This window comes from Spermophilus citellus (assembly GCF_964194105.1).
Source record: "Spermophilus citellus genome assembly, chromosome: 1".
Lineage (NCBI taxonomy): Eukaryota > Metazoa > Chordata > Mammalia > Rodentia > Sciuridae > Spermophilus > Spermophilus citellus.
Window position 1 is genome coordinate 29,222,085 of NC_138182.1, and position 21,173 is coordinate 29,243,257.

General features: G+C 32.3%; 1 protein-coding gene across 1 annotated transcript in view; it reads left to right on the forward strand.

Annotated features, from left to right (window-relative positions):
- The window catches only part of PDS5B (PDS5 cohesin associated factor B), a 210,199-nt gene extending 189,244 nt beyond the window's left edge, over positions 1-20,955 (forward strand). Inside the window, exons 25-35 of the mRNA XM_081276045.1 lie at positions 966-1,170; positions 3,400-3,514; positions 5,523-5,655; positions 5,980-6,099; positions 7,148-7,210; positions 7,751-7,908; positions 9,902-9,998; positions 15,361-15,800; positions 15,891-16,001; positions 18,715-18,853; positions 20,471-20,955. Of these exons, the coding sequence (XP_081132171.1) occupies positions 966-1,170; positions 3,400-3,514; positions 5,523-5,655; positions 5,980-6,099; positions 7,148-7,210; positions 7,751-7,908; positions 9,902-9,998; positions 15,361-15,800; positions 15,891-16,001; positions 18,715-18,853; positions 20,471-20,506 (1,617 nt within the window). The 3' untranslated portion in view covers positions 20,507-20,955. The remainder of the gene's footprint in view (positions 1-965; positions 1,171-3,399; positions 3,515-5,522; positions 5,656-5,979; positions 6,100-7,147; positions 7,211-7,750; positions 7,909-9,901; positions 9,999-15,360; positions 15,801-15,890; positions 16,002-18,714; positions 18,854-20,470) is intronic.
- Positions 20,956-21,173: the final 218 nt, after the last annotated feature.

Consider the following 21,173-nt stretch of genomic DNA (forward strand, 5'->3'; position numbering starts at 1 on the left):
ATAAATGAGCATGAAGTTCTTTGTTATATAAAAGTTTGAGCTTTTCCCTGTAGTTGAGAGAAAATTCTGTCCGTCTGTGTGCCAGTTATTGTGCTAGGATTAGAGACACAATAATGAATGAAAACAACGTTTTGTCTTTAATAAACTAGCACTGATAAAAGACAGATATATAAACGAGTAATGTTATGAGCTGAATGTGCTACTGGGGATGTGCACAGAGTGCTGTAATAGAGCCTAGGTCGGGTATAGGAGACATGTTATATGCTTCTTTCTGTCAGATAGTTGAACTGTCTTCAAGAATGAAGAGGAGTTAGCTAGGAGAGTTGGGGGGATAGTTTAAGGGAGTTGTGTGAAGTAAGCAGGCATAGGATTAACAGGTTGGCTTATTTATACAAATAAAAGTAATTTGGTGCTTCAGAAATTGATTAGGATCTCTTGCCTTCAGAGCTGTGCATTTCAATCAATCTGATAGGTTTTTTAAATGATACAACTAAAACGTTTAAATTTGGCAGAGTTTTGCTTTGCTACTAAATGAAAAAGCTATATATGAGATAGTGCTTATGCTTTTAAAAATTTGTTTATTTATTTATTTATTTGTTGTTGTGCAGGAGATTGAGCCCAGGGTTTTATACATGCTAGTCAAGAGCTCTACCACTGAATCTCTCCCAGACCCTGTGCTTTATTTTAAAAAATCTTATTTAAGTTTGAATTGATTTATATTTACTAATTTTAAGAATGCATCTAATATTTCTAACATGTAAATGAATCGTTGTTAGGTGAATATTCCAGTCTTGAAATTAACTTGAGTTACAACATCTGTCTTGTGAACAGTCAGTCAAGCAGTGGTTGTAGATAAACTTGTTTCTCTGTGCCCTTTTCTCTATGGATATATAGCACATTTTATATCTAAGTTGTTACTCCTTCCTACTATGTGGATAATACCTGAAATAATTATATCTTTACAGGATGAATGCTATCAAGTAAGACAAGTGTTTGCTCAGAAACTTCACAAAGGCCTTTCCCGATTACGGCTTCCACTTGAATATATGGCAATCTGTGCACTTTGTGCTAAAGATCCTGTAAAAGAGAGAAGAGCTCATGCTAGACAGTGTCTGGTAAAAAATATAAATGTAAGACGCGAGTATCTAAAGCAACATGCAGCTGTTAGTGGTAAGCATACAGGGAAATAGAAAGTATACTTTCCAACCTTACAGTTTCACTATTTAAAAGAGTATAATATATTAATGTTATTCTATTTAAATTTGAACCTGTATCTCTTTAAGTAAATGACTAAATGGCCAAGGAAAATAAGTAGTTACATTGGAGGTACTTTTAACATAATGATGAAATTTGTACATTTATGTAGATTGTCTAAGCTCTACTTTTAGTTGAAAAAAGTACAAGTCTTTGATCTTTGTTGTTTGTTCTCACCTATAGCTGACGTTAATAATAACAGGTGCTTGTGTGCCTGCTTTTCATCTGTCTGCCTTACCCCTTCAAGGTTAGCTGATATGCCTCTTGACTTCTAGGATTATTTAACAAATAACATTAAAATCTGTCCATTTATCCAAGTCAGAAATCAGAGGCATTCTTTATACCTTTTTTTACTCACTCATTAGTCACCAAATCCTGTTAATTCTTCCTCCAGATGTCTGAATATCTGTCTTCTGTTCTCCTAGCTGGTCACATTTCCTTTGGATCATTGTATACACACTTAACTACCTCCCTCTTTAAATGTTTCCCTACGCCTCTGTCCCCTAGTTTTACCCACTACTGTGCCACATTGACAGCAAAATTATCATTCTAAAACACATTTCTGATCACATTACTTCTTTGCTTGAAATCCATGTGAATTCTTTATTGCTTATGAGGTAGAGTTGAAATATTTCTCATGGCTTTTTATAGTTTACTCTCGGTCTGAATTTCAAGTTTTGTCTCTGTAGTTTCCTACTATGAACTCTGTTATTCCTGCTATAACCTCAATTACTTGAAATTTGTGGAGCCATCTTTTTTCTCTGTTGTTAGCTCTTATCTGAGAATTGTCTCTCCCAGAAAAATAAATAAATAAAACAAAGAAGTGTGGTGTGCACTTTTTGAATTCTTTAAAAATATAGTTTGGGTGTTATTGCATCACTGTGACCCTCTTTGCTTTTTTTCTTCTTCACATTGCAAAAAGTGAAGGCTTATGTGGTCACATTCCACCTCTGCAATTTACTGATTGTATTTGGACAAGATATTTAATCCATGCCTTAGTTTGCTTATTTGTAAAATTGGAATAATTATACTTACTTCTTGTTATGGTTGTGAGGATTAAATATTTATGTATGTAAAGCACTTAGCATAATGATTAGCCTGAAGAAGTTATCAGCCAATACTAGTTGTTTATTTTAGAGTACTTTTCACATTGAAGATAGCTTCTGTCTCTGTTTATTCTTTACTGTGAGATCTTTACCTAGTTTTATTCATTTTTATACTTTTAGATTCTAATAGAGGATAGTAAGTACTGAATAAATATTTGATAGAATTTAATTTAAAGTTTACTGAATTTTGAACCTTGTTCCTTTTCTTCTATGCTTGCTCTTAAAATGAATGGCATTATTCAGAAACTGTTCTTAAGTTCAGCAATAGAAATAAAGGAAATATGATACTTTATTGACATATAAGATACTGTACTCCAAGTTGAACATCTGATTTTAAGTTTTTATTTGAGAGTAAGTAATTTAAATGGGATTGTTCTAAATATAAATCCCATTTGTTTTATATACACTTTATTAAAACTAGTTAAGATTACCTTCCTGACCTCTAACAGAATTTGGCACTCTTAGTCAACATATAAAACTATTCGAATTTAAACCGAAAACATTTTTTTTTATATTTAAAACATCATAAAAACTCCATTCCTTATTTTCATTCTTTTATGTCTATTCTTCTCTTAAAAATAAAATCAGCTATTCCTATTTTGTGCCACACCAACTGAAAGATTTACTAGAAGTGTTTTATTTTCTTAGCAGCTTAAAATATTATACACAGCGCTGCTTATAATATCAGGAAAAATGGACTTGATGTCTCTCAATCTTGAATATAGTTTGTATGGGTCACTTTTTTCGTATGCATTAGAAAACTGGAATATTTGTCTTTGAGCCTCAGCACATGGTGTGTTTAGTAGGCATTTCAATATTAGATGTGACAGATGAGTGAAAAAACTGTTTAAATTACTATGTTCCTCAATGCAGGGGTTTTCAATATGTTTTTCTTCTAGCCATATTGTAGTAATAGTGGGATACAGGAAATAAAGTATGAAAGAGAGAGAGTGTGTAAGATTTGATTTTCTAACCTGGATGTTTTTGTTTTTTCTTTTTTTCTTCTTTTTCTTTTCTTTTTTATTTTTTTCTTTTTCAGAAAAATTATTGTCTCTTCTACCAGAGTATGTTGTTCCATATACAATTCACCTTTTGGCACATGACCCAGATTATGTCAAAGTACAGGATATTGAACAACTTAAAGATGTTAAAGAGTAAGACTTTTTCCATCCCATTTTCATATTTTCTGAAAGTTGTTTTTTTTTCCTCCTTATTGCTGATAATGGGATCTCAATTATAATTAGTTTATTGATGTGTTTCATTTCATAGGAGTTTAGGGTTCTTTTATTTATTCTTTTATTTGTCTATTTTTATATCATCTTTTCACATTACATTTCTTAAGTAACTTCCCAAAACTTAATTTAGCATAATTAAAATACTTTGGTTCTATTTCTCTACAAGTCTGACATTCCTTTTCTGTTGAAGTAATCCATTAACAAGTTCTATTCCAGTTCTTATAGTTTCCTGTTTCCTTGTGAAACTCGGTAGTTTTCATGATTTGAATTAATAATTTGAATTAATAATCTCCTTTACTCACATAGTAAGCATATTTTTCTTTGCAGTAACTATCTTCCTCCATAGGAAGAGATTAAGGTGTAATTTCATTATGAGCCAAATTCATAACCAGGAGGATTTTATTGGTGATTTTTAAAAATTTTTTAAAATTAGAGTTTATGACATTTGCTATTGTTTCAAGCATTATTGTTGAGAGACTGCAAACACTGCATATGCCTGGGTGTAGAACACAGGGATACTGTGGTATTTAGAAAAGTTTAAGACTAGTATAATTCTTTTAAGCTTGACCCCTGGTCGTCTTTTTGTTATAATAAAAAATGATCTTTGTGATTTTTAATCAGTTCATTTATTACACCTTTAATATACTAGTGATGGAAAGTAATTCTTGATTTCCTAATTCATAGAAATTTTTTACAGTTAAATATTTGAGGTATGTCAGGAGAATAAAATTAAAATCATCAGTAACTTCTTATGGCAAAGGAAAAAGCTACTGCTTAGTTTCTTTGCCACATTTCTATTTCTGAAAAATCAACAAATAATTCTCCATAAATGCATTCTTTGTTGGAGGGATTATGACTGATATAAACTTCTAGTAACCGTTCTTTGTCTGAGAACATTGGTTTATCCTAGGAATTAATAAGTTGTCCCTTCCCCCCCAATTGGGAATTGAACCCAGGAACACTTTACCACTGAAGCTTCCCCAGCCCTTTTTGTTTATTTTTTATTTTTTTCGGTACTAGGGATTGTACGCAGGGGTACTTAACCACTGAGCCACATTTCCAACCCTTTTTATTTTTTATTTTGAGACAGGGTCTTGCTAAGTTGCTAAGGCTGGCTTTGACTTTGTGATCCTTCTGCCTCAGTCTCCCAAGATGGTGGGAATTACAGGCGTGCACCTCCATGCCTGGCTTGACTTATCTTTCTAAATTGCCCAGTATTGCCCTAAATAATTTATATTTTACCAAAGAGCCAGTCTAGAAGAACTTCTCCTATGCTTGAGATCCTAAAGATTATTTTTCCCTTTTAAAATATCTTGCTTGTTTCTTTCTTTTCTCCCATTATTTTTCTCCTTTGTACATCAACTATAACTGTGTCTCTTTCTGTCTATATAATACTGAGAGAAACACTTTTGAATTCTTATCGAAAGAATTTTGTGTAATTAAAACTGGGCTACTGAAACTTTTTAAACAATTTTCCTGAACTAAGCAAAGACAGTGTGTATAGATGTCAACATAACTTTTTCCTTTCTGATTTATTAATGAGGAATCTTAACCTTTTAATACAGTGGTTGTAATCTTTTGAGACTTCCCATCAGGATTTGAGTCAGTCTTGAGTGTCTGAGGCCTCACTTGATCCATGGCCCAACTATTCCTTGAGGCATTTTTCCTTTGGTGTCATATCACAGATTAAGATCACATCATTCTTTCCCCTCTGATTCTTTTTTTAACCTCCTTCTTTGGGAAATCTAGTGAGACTAAAAAGGGCAATGGATCTGAGCAACTCATGTATGCATTGCTAACCTCTGTGGTATGTGTGTGTGCTATTTCCTTTAAAATTTTTCCCCTTCTGGGGTTATAATCTAGCTCTGTTTTGTTTGGAATTATTGTATGTATATTTAACAAAAGTATTTTCCTTTTTTTTTTTTAGATGTCTTTGGTTTGTTCTGGAAATATTAATGGCTAAAAATGAAAATAACAGTCATGCATTTATCAGAAAAATGGTTGAAAATATTAAACAAACAAAAGATGCCCAAGGACCAGATGATGCAAAAATGAATGAAGTATGTAATAATCCTTTTGTAAATTTGATTCCATGTTGATTTAAACATTTAGTTGTGGGGAATGAAACTGTAATTATTAATTTACAGATTTATTTATCAATTTTTTCCTGTTGATAGTAATTAGATTTTCTAATATAGGATTAGTAGTGATTTTATTAGTAATAAATAATCAAAACAATAGTGTAAGCCAAAATGCTTATGCTGACAATTACTTTCATTAGTTTACTATTTAGACTGGATGAATGTTGTAGAATTACTTCTTATTTACAACATTTAGGATGCCAACTTAAATACCTACTTTTTTATTTTTTAATTTGATTACAGAAACTATACACTGTGTGTGATGTTGCCATGAATATCATCATGTCAAAGAGCACCACATACAGTTTGGAATCTCCTAAAGACCCAGTACTACCAGCCCGTTTTTTCACCCAACCTGACAAGGTAGTAATTTGAAATAAAATGTATTTCAGCACTAGGTTGTGGGAGATCAGGAAGTATCCTTATCAAAAGTTGACCCACTACTATGCTATGGAAAGATTGCCCCTAGTTTTAAAAATGTAGTTCAAGACTAAATGTGGGCCAAATTAGAGGATACAGTGGTTTAGAGTTGAGTTAGGATGATCAAGAGTTTGTCTTCAGAGATTGAAACCATGCTAAGAGAAACAGGCAAAAAATGTGATCAAGATGTATGGATTTATGAGTTAATGGCCACTAATCCAAATGGAAAAAGAATGTAGATAAAGATACAGTGTATAGGCGGTGGGTACCAGGAACTGTAATGTAAATTGAACTCCAGATTAAACTCCATGCATGTGTGATTATATCAAAATGAAGCCAACAATTATGTATAATGATAATGCACTAATGAAAGCCAAAAAAAAAAAAATGTGAAGTTATATACATATGTAGAACAGATCCTGAAACAGGCCCAAAACTCTGGAAATAATGTAAGAGCATTTCCAAACCACTCTCCAAAAACTAAAGTGTTGTATGAGATGCAGAAGGTGTTTTCCATTCACTATTATAGATTCATAATTTATCTAACAGTCTGGAAACCACCACTGTCTTCCTTTTTGGTTTTAAAGCAATATGCCAGGTAAGATCTTACCAATATATGGAGATTTGAAATAAGTTTACCAAATAGCTAACGGGGCTGTGTGTTTTTAGAAATTCACTTTGATGTGAGCAAGATAACAGGAGTGTATGTGGTCTGTCTGAAGAGTGTTACTAGAGGAACAAATATTTACTGATGCAGTCTTAGCATATTGGGGCTCAAATATGTTTTGCTATTAATTGTAATTGGTTCAAGGTTAGTTTTAGTTAATTAATAGTAGTTAAAATCAATGACTTAAATTTTGTGGTTCAGCTGATTAATTTAATAAATATGTCCTTTAAAACAGAAAAGCTATTTTGTGCTTTGTTGGATTTTAACCACCTTGTAAATATAGTATTTCAATAGTCACTGACTACTTTTTTCTCTTGCTTGTAGAATTTCAGTAACACCAAAAATTACCTGCCTCCAGAAATGAAATCATTTTTCACTCCTGGAAAAGTATGTCTTAAGAATCATTTTTAATTTTATGTGGAGGTTTATTTTAGTATAATTAATGACCTACATATATTAATTTTTCCTTCTTTAAAAATTTGTGTATCTAATGGTAGGAAATATAATCTACTGTCTTTCATTGCTAGTGAGAAATAATTTTGTCTATCATATAAATATAGACTGAGATACACAAACTTATATTTTAGCTGTGATAAAACTCAGGAGACCTTTATACTTAGACTTTTTCATCCTAAATTTAAGATAAAAATCTTAAGGCATCATCTTATGTTCTTCAGCAGTAACCATGTATTTTATTTGTCCTCATTTTCTGTTTAAGCCGCCTTCTTCAGATAACTTTAAGAAAATCTTTATGTTGTCTGTGTAGTTTTTAATTTGCTTAAGTGATATTCAACTTATAATCCTGGTTTTGCTTAAGGATAGGCACATTTTTCATGATTTATATGTAAATAAATAACAGATATTATTTATTGTTTGACCTGTAAGTTTCTTTTAGTTTTAACCAAATAGAAACATTTCTCATTTCAGCCTAAAACAACCAATGTTCTAGGAGCTGTTAATAAGCCACTTTCATCAGCAGGAAAACAATCTCAAACCAAATCATCACGAATGGAAACTGTAAGCAATGCAAGCAGCAGTTCAAATCCAAGCTCTCCTGGAAGAATAAAAGGCAGGCAAGTACATAAGTAACATACTTTACATTTAGTAATTCCAATGAGGCTGTGAGATCTAAAATAACGTGACTAAAACATTAAAAGTTAGTGAATGGAAATTAATGCATAATTTTCCCATTTAACATTGGTAGTCAACAAATTCATATTTATTTGCTTGCTCATTTGTAGTATACACTTTTTCTTAGTTTTTTATATATAACCATGTTGGAGTGTTCTGTATTAGTACACATAACCAGTTTCTAACTTCAGTATCTTGTGCTTATAAAACCGTTCACTAATGATAGATACATCCATAGTTAGAACACATAGTCATTAAAAAATGATGAGATACGAGTTAGCATGGAATACATAATACATTCATGAGTGAAAAGGCAAAGAGTATATAGAACAGTGTTATGGTATCTTTGTTTTGAAAAAAGATTTATACTCACATTTGTTTGTACATGCATAGAAAGTTTTTGGAAGAACAGACCAAATCTGTTCATGATAACCTAGAATAGGAGGGAGATCATTTTATGCTATTGGTACAGTTTGAATTTTTTTTTTTACTATGTATATGTATGTGTAAACTTTTTGTTTAAAAATGGTTTTAAAAATGAGCATTTTTTTCTTTGTAAGAAAGAACAAATGGAAAAAATAATTCACCATTTTGCGGGTTTTAGCACAAGGACATCATTGTTTTAGCAGCAGATCATTATGCAGGGCTAAACTCGATGTTTATTGATCCTTGCTATATAATTAGGAAAGACTGCACTGTCTTTTGCATTGTTCATAATCAGTCAGTAAAGGAGAGAGATGTTGTAAAAAGTCTTACCAGTTTTCTTGGATTTCCATGGTAAGGAATTTGGATTTGATTTTAAGTGCAGCTGGAAGATGCTGTTTGGTAGTTTAGAGACCTAATTTATGCTTTTAAGAAATATTCCCTTGGTGATCTGGGGAGAATGTACTATAGAGGAACTAAAGTTGAGGTAGAAAAATCAGTTGTGAGTTAGCTAATAATACTAAGTAGTCTGGGAAAGGAATGAAGAGAGAGAATAATGACAAATAGTCAAATCTTATCATTTATTTTGATGTTAAATCCAAATGGCTCTTACTGATTTATTAGATGTGAACAATTAGGGAGAGAAAGTATCCAGGGTTTCTTTGCTTAAAAAACTGGATATATAGTGGTACCATTTACTGAGATCTAGAAGTCTTAAGGAGTAACAGGCTCTGGGTTTATATGTATGTGTTGAGGAGCAGAGTATGGAAAAAGAGTGTCTGAAAAACTGTTTTGGCTTATGTTAAAGATCAGGTTTCTGTTAGAAATTTAAGTGAAGTGTTGGGTAGACAATTGTATATGTGACTTTAGAACTCAGGATAGCTGGAACAGATCGAGATTTAGGGTTCAACAATGTGTAAACAGTTTTAAGAAGCAGATAAGGATGAGACAGAAGACTGCACCTTTATACATTCGTGAGAGCTTGTGCTGTTAATTCATTTAACAAGTATGGATGAGTGCCTGTTCAAAGCCAGTCAGATTCAAGTGCTTAGCCTACATTGGTGAGTAAAGATGACAGAAGAGCCATTCTCACATTCTAACAGTAGTCAGTGAATGGTAAACATAATAACTAAAGTGTCTTAAGGTGAAGTGCTGCAGAGAAAAGAAAAAATGGAAGGGGAATAAAAGAATGGGACAGGGCAGGTTGCAGTATATGCCAATCTTAATTTATTAACAGAATAGTTTTAATTTGCTTTATGTTTCCATACAAAAACAGAATTTAAGTTTTAGAAAGACTTGGGAAAAAACTGAATTTATGATTTTTAATTTCCTTACTATATTAAATGAGCATTATTGCTTATTGATTTAGTGCTAAATATGATAGAACAAAAACATTCATCTTCAAAAAATGAATGAAGTTTTCCTCATAAAGCTGTAAAGTTATATACTAGGAAAGAGAAAAGACTTTTAAGATTATTTGATTGCAATAACAATTGTAAATGTTTGTATTAAAAGGCTTGATAGTTCTGAAATGGATCACAGTGAAAATGAAGATTACACAATGTCTTCACCTTTGCCGGGGAAAAAAAGTGACAAGAGAGACGACTCTGATCTTGTAAGGGTGAGATATTTGGTTTGATTTTATGATAATTTTAATAGTAATTTTACGCTTATTCATTGTTAATTTTTACACTGAAACTAATTAATATTACTGTCAAATTTGGCATTTGATTTTTGTTTTGTTGCTGTACTTACAAATCTGAATTTATAATTACTTTCTATGCCTTGCAGTTTCTTTATGTTGAAATTTATGTTTTTATCATTCTGATAATTGCCTTAATTCTTCATGTCTTTGGAATCCAACATGTCTATTCCATATGCAAAACTGCTTGGTTTTGTTTTGTTTTAAAAAAAACATTAACACAGTATATTTAGGTTAGCTTTAGAGAAGTGATATGGAATGAAGGTCCTAAAGCCTTCTCCATTAACTTCATTTCTTGAACCATTTACTAAATAAGCTTCTAGTAAAGGTAGGAAATGTTATGGTTTCATTAAATTCTCCTTCAGTGTTTAAACTTTAGTAGAAATGACTTCTGTGATAGATCTTATTTAATAAATGTCAGTTGAAAACAAATTTGGTAACATTTTACTACAGATATATAATACATGACTTTTCAGTTCAACTCTAAAATACATTTCTTGAATTATTGATTAGGCTGTTTTAGTCAGTTAGTTTATCTGTGAGGAAATATTTGTGCATATTTAGCTGATTAGGTTTACAAAACAAGTGAATTGTTGCTCTTCTTTCATTGTTATTATAATGATAATACTTTCTATTCTTAATCCTCATTTTTTATACTGTAATTTTTGTTTTATTGATTGATTGATTGATTGATTGATTGATTGTACCAGGCGTTTAACTCAAGGGTGTTTAACCACTGAGCCATATCCCAGCCATTTTTATTTTTTATTTTGAGACAGGGTCTTGCTTAAGTTGCTTAGGGCCTTAATAAGTTGCTGAGGCTGGCTTTGAGCTTGCACTCCCTCCTGCTCTAGCCTTCAGAACCACTGGGATTACATGCCACACTACACCTGAGTATACTGTAAATTTTGATCTTCGTTAACTACTTAAAAATTTCACCTAAGCAGAAAAGTTGATAGCCAGAAAAGAATCCTGTTATCTGGATTTATAGAAGAGAACTTTTGAATTAGAAAAGGTATTTTTGTCTTGTGGTTCTAATTATCTCTTACTGTAGAAAATCCTTCATTTTCAAGAGTTGGTTTTTTGTTTTTGAAAATTTGTTAAGGGGAGAACTCAAGATTTTTTTTTTTTTTTGGCTTATTGGAAATGTCAACTAGGCCACTCCCATAGTGTACCATGCCCATGTCAACATGCCCCCCCACCAAATATAGTTGGGAATGTGGCTTTTGTTGATTTTTAGTGTTGGGATATATAAATTCCATGTTACTGCCTTTTGGGCCAGTACAGACAAAGTATTTTATTTTTCATAGACTATTTTGAATTCCTGGACTCTTGAGATTTATTTGTGCTATTATCATGGAAACCTTTTGCCATCTATTGTGGGATGGTATGTAATGTTGAACCCTTTTTTAGAGGTACCATAAGAAACTTATTAATAAAATTTTGATTGAAATACCCTTGAAGAGTTAAGCATTATGCAACCCAAGTTCTTTTTAAATACCAGTAGATTATAAGGAATTATTATTTATATACATTTATATGTTATAGATAATATGTTTCTCTATTTCTGACTTCTCACCTCAGTTTTATATTCCCTGTGTTTTTAAAACAATACAACTAAAAATGAAAAATTAGGATTTGTAATGTTTTATGAAATCCGATTATTTAATGGTATTCTTAAGAAAGTGGACATTGGATTTCCTATTTATACTAACCTTTCCAAAGCATGAAAGAATCTTTTTAAACCTTTGGATATCAAAAAGACCTGTTGCATTTAAAATTGGAGATAATATATTAAATTTGGTTTTAATTTAGTATTTCTCTTATATTCAAATTTCTTTATCGCAGTATTTAATTTTTAACTTATGCACAGAACTAAATACAAACTAACTGCATCCATTCACTTAGGTCTTTTCCTCTCATTGGAACTCAAGGATAGTATAATGTTTTAAAAAAATTAATACAATATAGTAAATTAATGTACTGAAAAAGGAAAATTATAACAAAATAATCTCAGATCTTTCAAGAAAACAAGATTTAAAACTCGTTCATGAATGTGTTAAAAGTTGTCTGTTTGAAATCAGTAGTCAGTACATTCTTCTTAAAAGGCAAAACACTTGAAGCATTCTTATTAAAAATCAGAAACAAAACAAGCAGCCTGTTCACCTATTATTTAAAATTGTTCTGGAATGTTTGATCAACTCAGGAACCTTGACATAAACTAGAAGTCAGAGGAATAAAAATGAAGCAGAAAAGACATATACATTGTTATTTTTGCAGTGGAGAAGCAATTGAAAAGCTAAGAATGCAATATGGTAGCCTTATATGTTTGTGTGCAAGTAATTCTCTCTTAATTTTGCTTTATATCAGGCACTTGGGGAAAGGGAGTTTCCTTTATCAAAACAAACTGCAGCAACAAGATAGATTAAATAGGATGGATAGATAGCTCAATCTAAACATAATCTTAAAAAGAAGTAGGGGGAACCTTTATTTAGAAATAATTTTAAAACTGAGAAATATAGGACTTGGAGAGATAAATATCCGTGTTTCTGCATGAGAAAAAGGTATTTAATAAGTTGTTAGTTTTTTCCTAAGTTAATAACATACAATTATAAAAGTTCAGTGTTATCTTGTCTCAAGTCCATGTGAAAGAAAATAAATAAGAAAAGAGGAGTAATAAAGATAGAATCAGAGATGATGAGTATTTTTCATATATTTGTTGATTGTATATCCTCTTCTGAGACCAAAGGACTTAAAAACAGCATACTTCAGGGACACAGCCACATCAATGTTTATAGCAGCACAATTCACAATAGCTAAACTGTGGAACCAACCTGGATGCCCTTCAGTAGATGAATGGATAAAAAAAAAAATGTGGCATATATATACAATTGAATATTACTCAGCAATAAAAGAGAATAAAATGGCATTTGCAGGCATATATATATACAATGGAATATTACTCAGCAATAGAAGAGAATAAAATGGCATTTGCAGGTAAATGGGTGGCATTGGAGAATATAATGCTAAGTGAAGTTAGCCAATCCCTGAAAAACAAATGCCTAATGTTTTCTCTGATATAAGGTGACTGACTCATAGTGGGGTAGGGAGGGGAAGCATAGGAGGAATAGATGAAACTCTAGGTAGGACAGAGGGCGTGGGAGGGTAAGGGAGGTGACAGAGGGTTACCAATGATGGTGGAATGTGATGGACATTATTATCCAAAGTACATGTATGAAGACACAAATTGGTGTGAACATACTTTATGTGCAATCAGAGATATGAAAAGTTGTGCTCTATATGTGTTATAAGAATGCATTCTGCTGTCATTTATTTAAAAAAACAATTAAAAAATAGAATCAACTAGACACAAACATTTAGTTACTATAATTAGTAAAATATTGTACTGCTGTTATATTAGCCCAGAATTATTCTGTTTTTCAAAACATAAAATAAAGGAACATAATATAATAAATCAGGAGTTCTGAAATGATTGAATGTCTTTTTGAAGGTAGGGGTAGGGGAAACAGTTTGAACCTTTTTTCACATTCTATTCTAAAACAAAATACACTAGTATCTTGATCAAATACCATAGACTTTCACAACAGAAATTTATTTTCTCACAGTTGTGGAGGCTGGGCAGTCCAAGGTCAGGATGCCTATAGATTTCAGTTTCTGATAAGGGCTCTCTTCCTGTCTTGCACTTTTTCACTGTGTCCTCATATGAGAAAGAGAGAGGTGCTTCTTGCAAGATATTAATCCCATCATAAAGTCCCCACCCTCATGACTTCTTCTTGACCAAATTACTTCCCAGAGACCCTATTTCTAGTATCATTACATTGGGGAATGGTTAGGGATTTAACATAGGAATTACACCAGTCAGTAGTAAATTAAACATATACAAGAAGGGTAAAAGAATATAGATTAAAACATTAAGACTCTAAAACAAAGTAAGCAAAGAGCATATGCCAAAGATATAATTGGGCAGTTTACAGGAAATATAGTGACTAATAACAAATTTTAAAAATTACAGGTAAATTGATAGTTTTTGTTGCTTTCTTTTCTCTGATTTAAGAGTGTAGATTGATAGACCTTTTGGAAGTTAAGTTTGCATTGTAAGTGTTCGTACATGTACTCTCATTCTTGGGTCCCTGGAGAATTTTCTCAGTCTCCCTGTGCATTTTCATTTCAAATTCACTGAATGTAGACTAGGATTTTATTTTAAAATTGAAAGCCACTGATGTTTTGTTGTTGTTGCTAATTAACTAACTTAGAAATAGTATCTCTGAGTCATAAATATTTACAGAAGTTTTAATATGTGTTTAACTTTTATATCAATCTTCATTTATAAAACAGAAATAGCTCTTTTATGATGTTGTAAGCATGATATATAACTTTTGATGTTTTATTATGCTCTGTCTGGTGAAATTAAACTTATTTAAATTGACTATCAAAACAGATTCTTTATTATAGTTATCCTTTAGTATCACACAGTGAATTTAGAATGTCCTTTTTCATGAAACAGTTCTTTTTTTTTAATATCTTGTTTTAGTTGTAGTTGGACACAATACTTTTATTTTTAATTTTCATATGGTGCTGAGGATCGAACCGAGCGCCCCCCATATGCTAGGCAAGTGCTCTACCACTGAGGCACAACCCCAGCCCATGAAACAGTTCTTCACTAATATATAATTTAATAAAGTAGTGATTTGCGAGGCTTCCTTTTGAGTTATTCTCTTACCCCAGATAATTTTTTTAAATTGAAAAATGAGTAAATTTCTGGGCATGGTGGCACATGAATGTTGTCCCAGCTCCTTGGAAGGCTGATGTTGGAAGATCACTTTAGTCTATTAATTTGAGAACAGCTTAAGCAATATAGCAAGATGCCATCGCAAAACAAAACAAAAAACTAGTAAATATTTAGGTGTGACATATATAAGACATATATCTGACATATATGAGCACTGGATATTTAGGTATATGTTAGTGATAACAGGTGTTTTTGTTTCATTGTTCAAAAATTTTATTTTATGTTAACAATTTTATTGTTACATTACATAGGATAAATTTTTGTTTACTTACCTAGTTGATATCCCAGTTAATATCTGGTTAATATTTGTATGTTTTCTATGAGCAATTTTATTTATTTGTTATTTATTTATTTTATGGTGTTGGGGATTGAACCCAGGGTCTTGCTTGTGGTAGGCAAGTATTCTGCTATAGAGCCATACCCCCAGCCCCAACAATTTTATTTTTTAAAAATTGATCTCTTTCCCTTCAGTCTGAATTAGAGAAGCCTAGAAGTCGGAAAAAAAACCCTGTCACAGATCCAGAGGAGAAATTAGGCATGGATGACCTGACTAAATTGGTACAAGAACAGAAACCCAAAGGCAGTCAACGAGGCCGGAAAAGAGGCCATACAGCTTCAGAATCAGATGAACAGCAGTGGCCTGAAGAGAAGAGGCTCAAAGAAGATCTTTTAGAAAATGAGGATGAACAGAATAGTCCACCAAAAAAGGGTAAAAGAGGCCGACCACCAAAACCTCTTGGTGGAGGTACACCAAAAGAAGAACCAACGATGAAATCTTCTAAAAAAGGAAACAAAAAAAAATCTGGACCTCCTGCACTAGAGGAAGAGGAAGAAGAAGATAGACAAAGTGGAAATACAGAACAGAAGTCAAAAAGCAAGCAGCACCGAGCATCAAGGAGAGCACAGCAGAGGTAAATATGTGTAACTCTAAGCTACATCTATTTACGTACCATATTTTAAACCATAATTTGATGCTATCCACATTTGGGTCTTCCCCAAAGCAGAGCAGAATCTCCTGAAACTAGTGCACTTGAGTCCACACAATCCACACCACAGAAAGGACGAGGAAGACCATCAAAAACGCCATCACCATCACAACCCAAAAAAAATGTGTAAGTTGTAAATAATATTAAATTTCAAACCAATTTCAAATTATTTTGCAAAAGTTCATTTACTATATTTAAATCCAAATATTTAGTCCCATTACACTAGGTAAGATAAATTTTTATAAACTTACCTAGGTGATTGATATCCCAGTTAAACCTCTGGGTAATATTTATACATTTTTATAGGTTTAGGCAGAAGTTTATGAATGAATACCAAATAATACAGACTTTTTATGTATCTAAAGAGATGATTAGGTATTTTTATATAATCACTACACATTTAACCAGGTTGCCTCATCATCACAAGCTACAATTTTTCTTCATATTTCCTCATAGCAACTTTTTCTTTTTAAAAAATTGGTTTTGTACTTCTGCTTTTATTCTTTGAACTTGTCATAGAAAAGTAACAGATACCATCTTTCTTAAATCCATAGAAATTATCAAGTTGATCTCAAGTGTTTTATGTTTTTGTTTTCTAATTGAATTCATTTGTCTATATCTAAATATAGATAGTTTTGGGTATTCACACAGGCAATATATAAGAGAGGTATAGCAACAAACCTGTATTGTCAACATGACAAATTATTAACATGACAAGAGCATCAATACTGTGATATGTATGGTTGGCAATATTTTCATCTCAGTTATGTAAGTGGAAGTAGTTTATCTTCGCTTCATCAGAAATTCTGCACACTTTTTCTGAGAGAATCCAGTATGTAATTACATCTGCAGCTTCACTTTTCAAGTGTTGCCAATATATCTTAGTTACTTGATTACCTTGGAGTTTTTCCTGTTCCTGTGTATTCCACAGGAAAAGGAAAAGTTGCCTAAGCATCTAGCCAGTACTTCATGCCTCCTAACATGAAGGTTAGGAATAAATATTAGGAACTAAATATTTTTCTATCTCAGGTTAAAGATAAAGGTAAGTGCATTTTTTATGGCAACTTCACAGATGTATTTGAATTCAACCAAAGAAAAATCACTATTTCTAAACAAAGAATTCTTAGGGAGCATTAATACCTGTGATGAAATTTTTAACAAGGGAATAAAAGGGGTTAAATATTTTATTCAGCCTTGTAACTTTAGTTTCTTTATATCTGGAAATCATACAATTAAGGGCTTAATGTGTTACCTTCTAAAACAATACAAATTCTCTTAAACCTAAGTTTATTTGTTTGTTTTACAATTCTGTATAGGAAGAGATTCTGTGTTCTATCTTGGCAGCGTGTTTCCTTGCTCTGGGGGGCTCTTTTTCAGAGCTAGAACATATGGTATTAGGTGCTATAGAACATATGGTATTATATGTCTCGTGTGTGTGTGTGTGTGTGTGTGTGTGTGTGTGTGTGTGTGTGTGTGTGTATGTTTTCTGAGCTCAGTGGAATTGAAAAAGATTACCATTATTTTGCATGCACTTCATGTATAGTGGCACTTAACAAGCATGGTTCTTATCCTCATGGGACTTACTGTCTAATGGGCATGCAGTCATTAAAGAATCACATTAATAATCACATAAATAAAGAATTATGGCTTCTGGGGCTGGGGTTGTAGCTCAGTGGTAGAGCACTTGCCTCATACATGTGAGGCACTGGGTTTGGTCCTCAGCACCACATAAAATTAATAAATAAATTGTTTTCTAAAAATATTTTTAAAAAAGAATTAGGGCTTCTGATATGCATTGAAGGAGAATTTTAGGATGCTCTAAGAGAATGTAATAGGAGAATTGGGGAGGTGGGGAAATATATTTCTTTGAAAAATGATAATGAGTTGATTATTTGAGAATAATAAAGAGTTAAGCAGTCAGAGAATAAGGAGAAGGACATTCCAGATGGAGAGAACACTATATTTGAAGTTTCTGAAGTGGGAAAAATCTTTGCAAATTCAGAGCTAAAGGAAAGCCAGGGTTTGCTGGATTGTAGTTGTGTCAGGAGTTGGAGAGTAAAAAGAGATGAGAACAGACAGGTAGGCAATTTATCTTCAGGGTCATTATAATAAGTTAGTAGGTTTTACAAAATTACTCGTAAGTTCTGTGGAAAGATGTAAATGGGGATTGACATCAGCTATTCTTTTAACACTAGAAATTTTTAAAAACCTAAGTAAATAGCAGATAGATCAGTAAGAGTAGAGGGAAGGGAAAGGGGAAATACTGGGGACTAAATTAGAGCAAACTACATTCGATGCTTTTATAATTACATCAGAATGAATCCTAAAGTTATATATACCTAAAAAGAACTAATACAGGTTTTTTATAAAGAGTATTTTACAAAAGGAAGAGACAAGAGGCAGGAATGGTTTGAATTAGATAGTAGCAGTGAAAATGGGGGAGAAGTGAAGGGTTTGTGATTCCTGTGAGTGGAATGTATTAGGCCAGGAATGGTATACTCTTTTCTGCTCAAAGAATTTTCGCTTTGGTTTGTCAGTGGACATAGAAGTCTTTTCTGAGTTGTAAAAGGTGAAAGGAAAGTCAGACTTCAGGTTATCTTTTGAAATCCTTTATGGTTATAGTCAGTCACACTTAACTCTTGTTCTTTGGAAAATCTATGTTTGTAAGATTCTAAAATAAATAGTAAGGCTTAGAATATAAAAAATACATACCTCATGATGTAATTGAGGGTAAAAATGGTAGAAGAATTCACAAAATATTTGATGCATTTCTTCTAATGAGGTAATCTACAACTTAAGGACTGGAATGTTCATTTCATTTTACATGTTTTTACTCTAGCCGTGTAGGACGCTCCAAGCAAGCAGCTACTAAAGAAAATGATTCAAGTGAAGAAGTAGATGTGTTTCAGGGTAACTCTCCTGTCAATGATGATATTCCACAGGAAGAAACAGAGGAAGAGGAAGTTTCTGCAGTAAACGTATGTGTTTATTAAAATGTCATGTGTTAGTAGTATGCAGTATAAAAATAGAGTCAGTAAATATTTTGTCAGATCCATTTGGCGCTTAGTGTTGCCTGTAATTCCAAATATAATTCTTTGCTATAGTTTATAGTGCCAGTACCAGCTTGGATAATACAACTTGGATAAAAACAACTTTTATGGAAGTCTGAAATGAAGTGAGAATAATAGGTATAGCATAGTGAATGTGTAAACATCAATTCTAAACTGAATGTAGAGAAGTACAAGTAGCAGTTTAGCATCAACACTTGAAGCATTTAATTTGTACCTCAATTTTAAGGCCATTGATATCCGTGAAGTACACTATTGTTTATATTTCATGAATTTGACATTTCTGTTTGAGTTTCACAATAGACTAGAAATTATTCACTCTGAATAAAACATGTCTTTAATTAAAATCAGCTTTTGGAATTGAAGTACAAACTTAATGAAAATTCATAAAATTGGTAATAGATACTTCTTGTGCAAAAATAGGGATGTGGTGCTTCCCAGGGGAAAAATTTTTTTCTCAGTTAATTGAATGGCTTTGCCAGTTAACATATCTAAGATACTTCTCTTTGGAAAACACATAATCAGCGTAATTAAACATTGATATACTAATGCTAAATCTTTTTAAAAAAATTTTTTTTAGTTGTAGTTGGACATAATACTTTTATTTTATTTTTATGTGGTGCTGAGGATTGAACCCAGTACCTCATACATGCTAGGCAAGCGCTCTACCACTGATCTATAACCCCAGCCCCTAATACTAAATCTTTAGCTCAGCCAGCCTTCTTTCCTTGAAAAACTTGAGTTCTGTGACCAACTTCCACCAGAGTTGTTCTTTGCTGACTTTGTCCTTTTTCATATAAGCAGTGGTCCTATGTGCCCTGGGATTTATTTGTGTACATGGGTAGGTCAAGCTGAATTGTACTCTCAAACTTGGTTTGGCTTAGCTCCTAAAGGTTTTTTAAGGCGGGTGGGGGAGTGACAGTGGTCAGAGTAAGATTACAGAAGAGTGATTAATGTCTTTACTAATCATAGAAAAATATGCAGTAAATTAATTAAAACCCTGTTCTTTTTATATTTATATTGTTTGTACTGATCTTTAGTTTTAAGCTTTCATTAGCATTTGTCTGTAAATGGTAATATATTTAATCTCATATTATTTATATCTATTTGATAGCTGTTAGGAACCAAATTCTACTTTTCTAGAAAGATAGTTACAAGCACAAGTTCATAATTATCAAATGTTTTCTTTTACTACAGAAACATAAGTAGAAAGATGATAAATCCATGTGTAGTTGTTTTTCTTACTCTAAAGTTTAATGTCTGATCATTTATCTCTAGGCTTATCAGATAGAAAAGTAAATTACTTTGCTGATTTGGGAAAGGCTGTTTATGGGCATGTAAGGGTTTGGATAGAGGCCTAAATATGTGATGCCAAGGCAGAAAGTTAAAAGGAGAAAGGTTTCGGGGAAACAGAGAAAGCAGATTCAGAAACAAGTGAGAATAAAGATTGGTTGAAAAAATAATTACTGTTATGTTTAATAAATGTGTTCCCATTTTAATTAAGTCTCTGGTGACTTTTCTCTTAAGGTACGGCGGCGAAGTTCTAAAAGGGAAAGGCGATGAACAAATGTAATTTTCTTTACGAAAACTTTGGAAAAAACCATTTTTTTGTCAAGCTTGAGGCTGAATCAAGCCTTTGATGCACAAAATGGGACTGCTGAAGAACGGACAGTTGGACCTTACTTTATGACCTCATGCATTTGTGGTCACACACTTTAGCCATACACATGGTGATGACATTGACTATGGAGTATTGTGAAAGTGTAATGTGTAATGGCTATGTAGACATAAACTAAAGAAAAACCTGTAAATATCTTTTTTTTCTTTCCTTTTAAATGTTTCTGACTTCTAAAGTGCTTGTATAGCTTTTATCTGCGGCTTTAAACTGACAGTACCCAACTGTTTACTGGATCTATTGATTTGAAAAGAGTTTGTTAGGATAGATCTTAAGCAGTAATCTGTCAGCGTATTTGTATTCTCTGCAGTTTTACTGTGAAAAAAAAATTTTTTTTTCAACAATTGGTGTCATTTTCTTGATGTCACTATTTGTTGGGAGTGTTAAATAGTCTCTTCCCCTTGTGTATCTTACCTAGTGTTTACTCCTGGGCATCCTCAATATTCAGAGGTGCTAAATGGTTTGCCATTACACCAGAATTAAGCTGATGGGAAGACACCATGCAAATTGTGAAATAGTCCTAACGTTGCTTGATTGCTTTACAGATCAACTCAG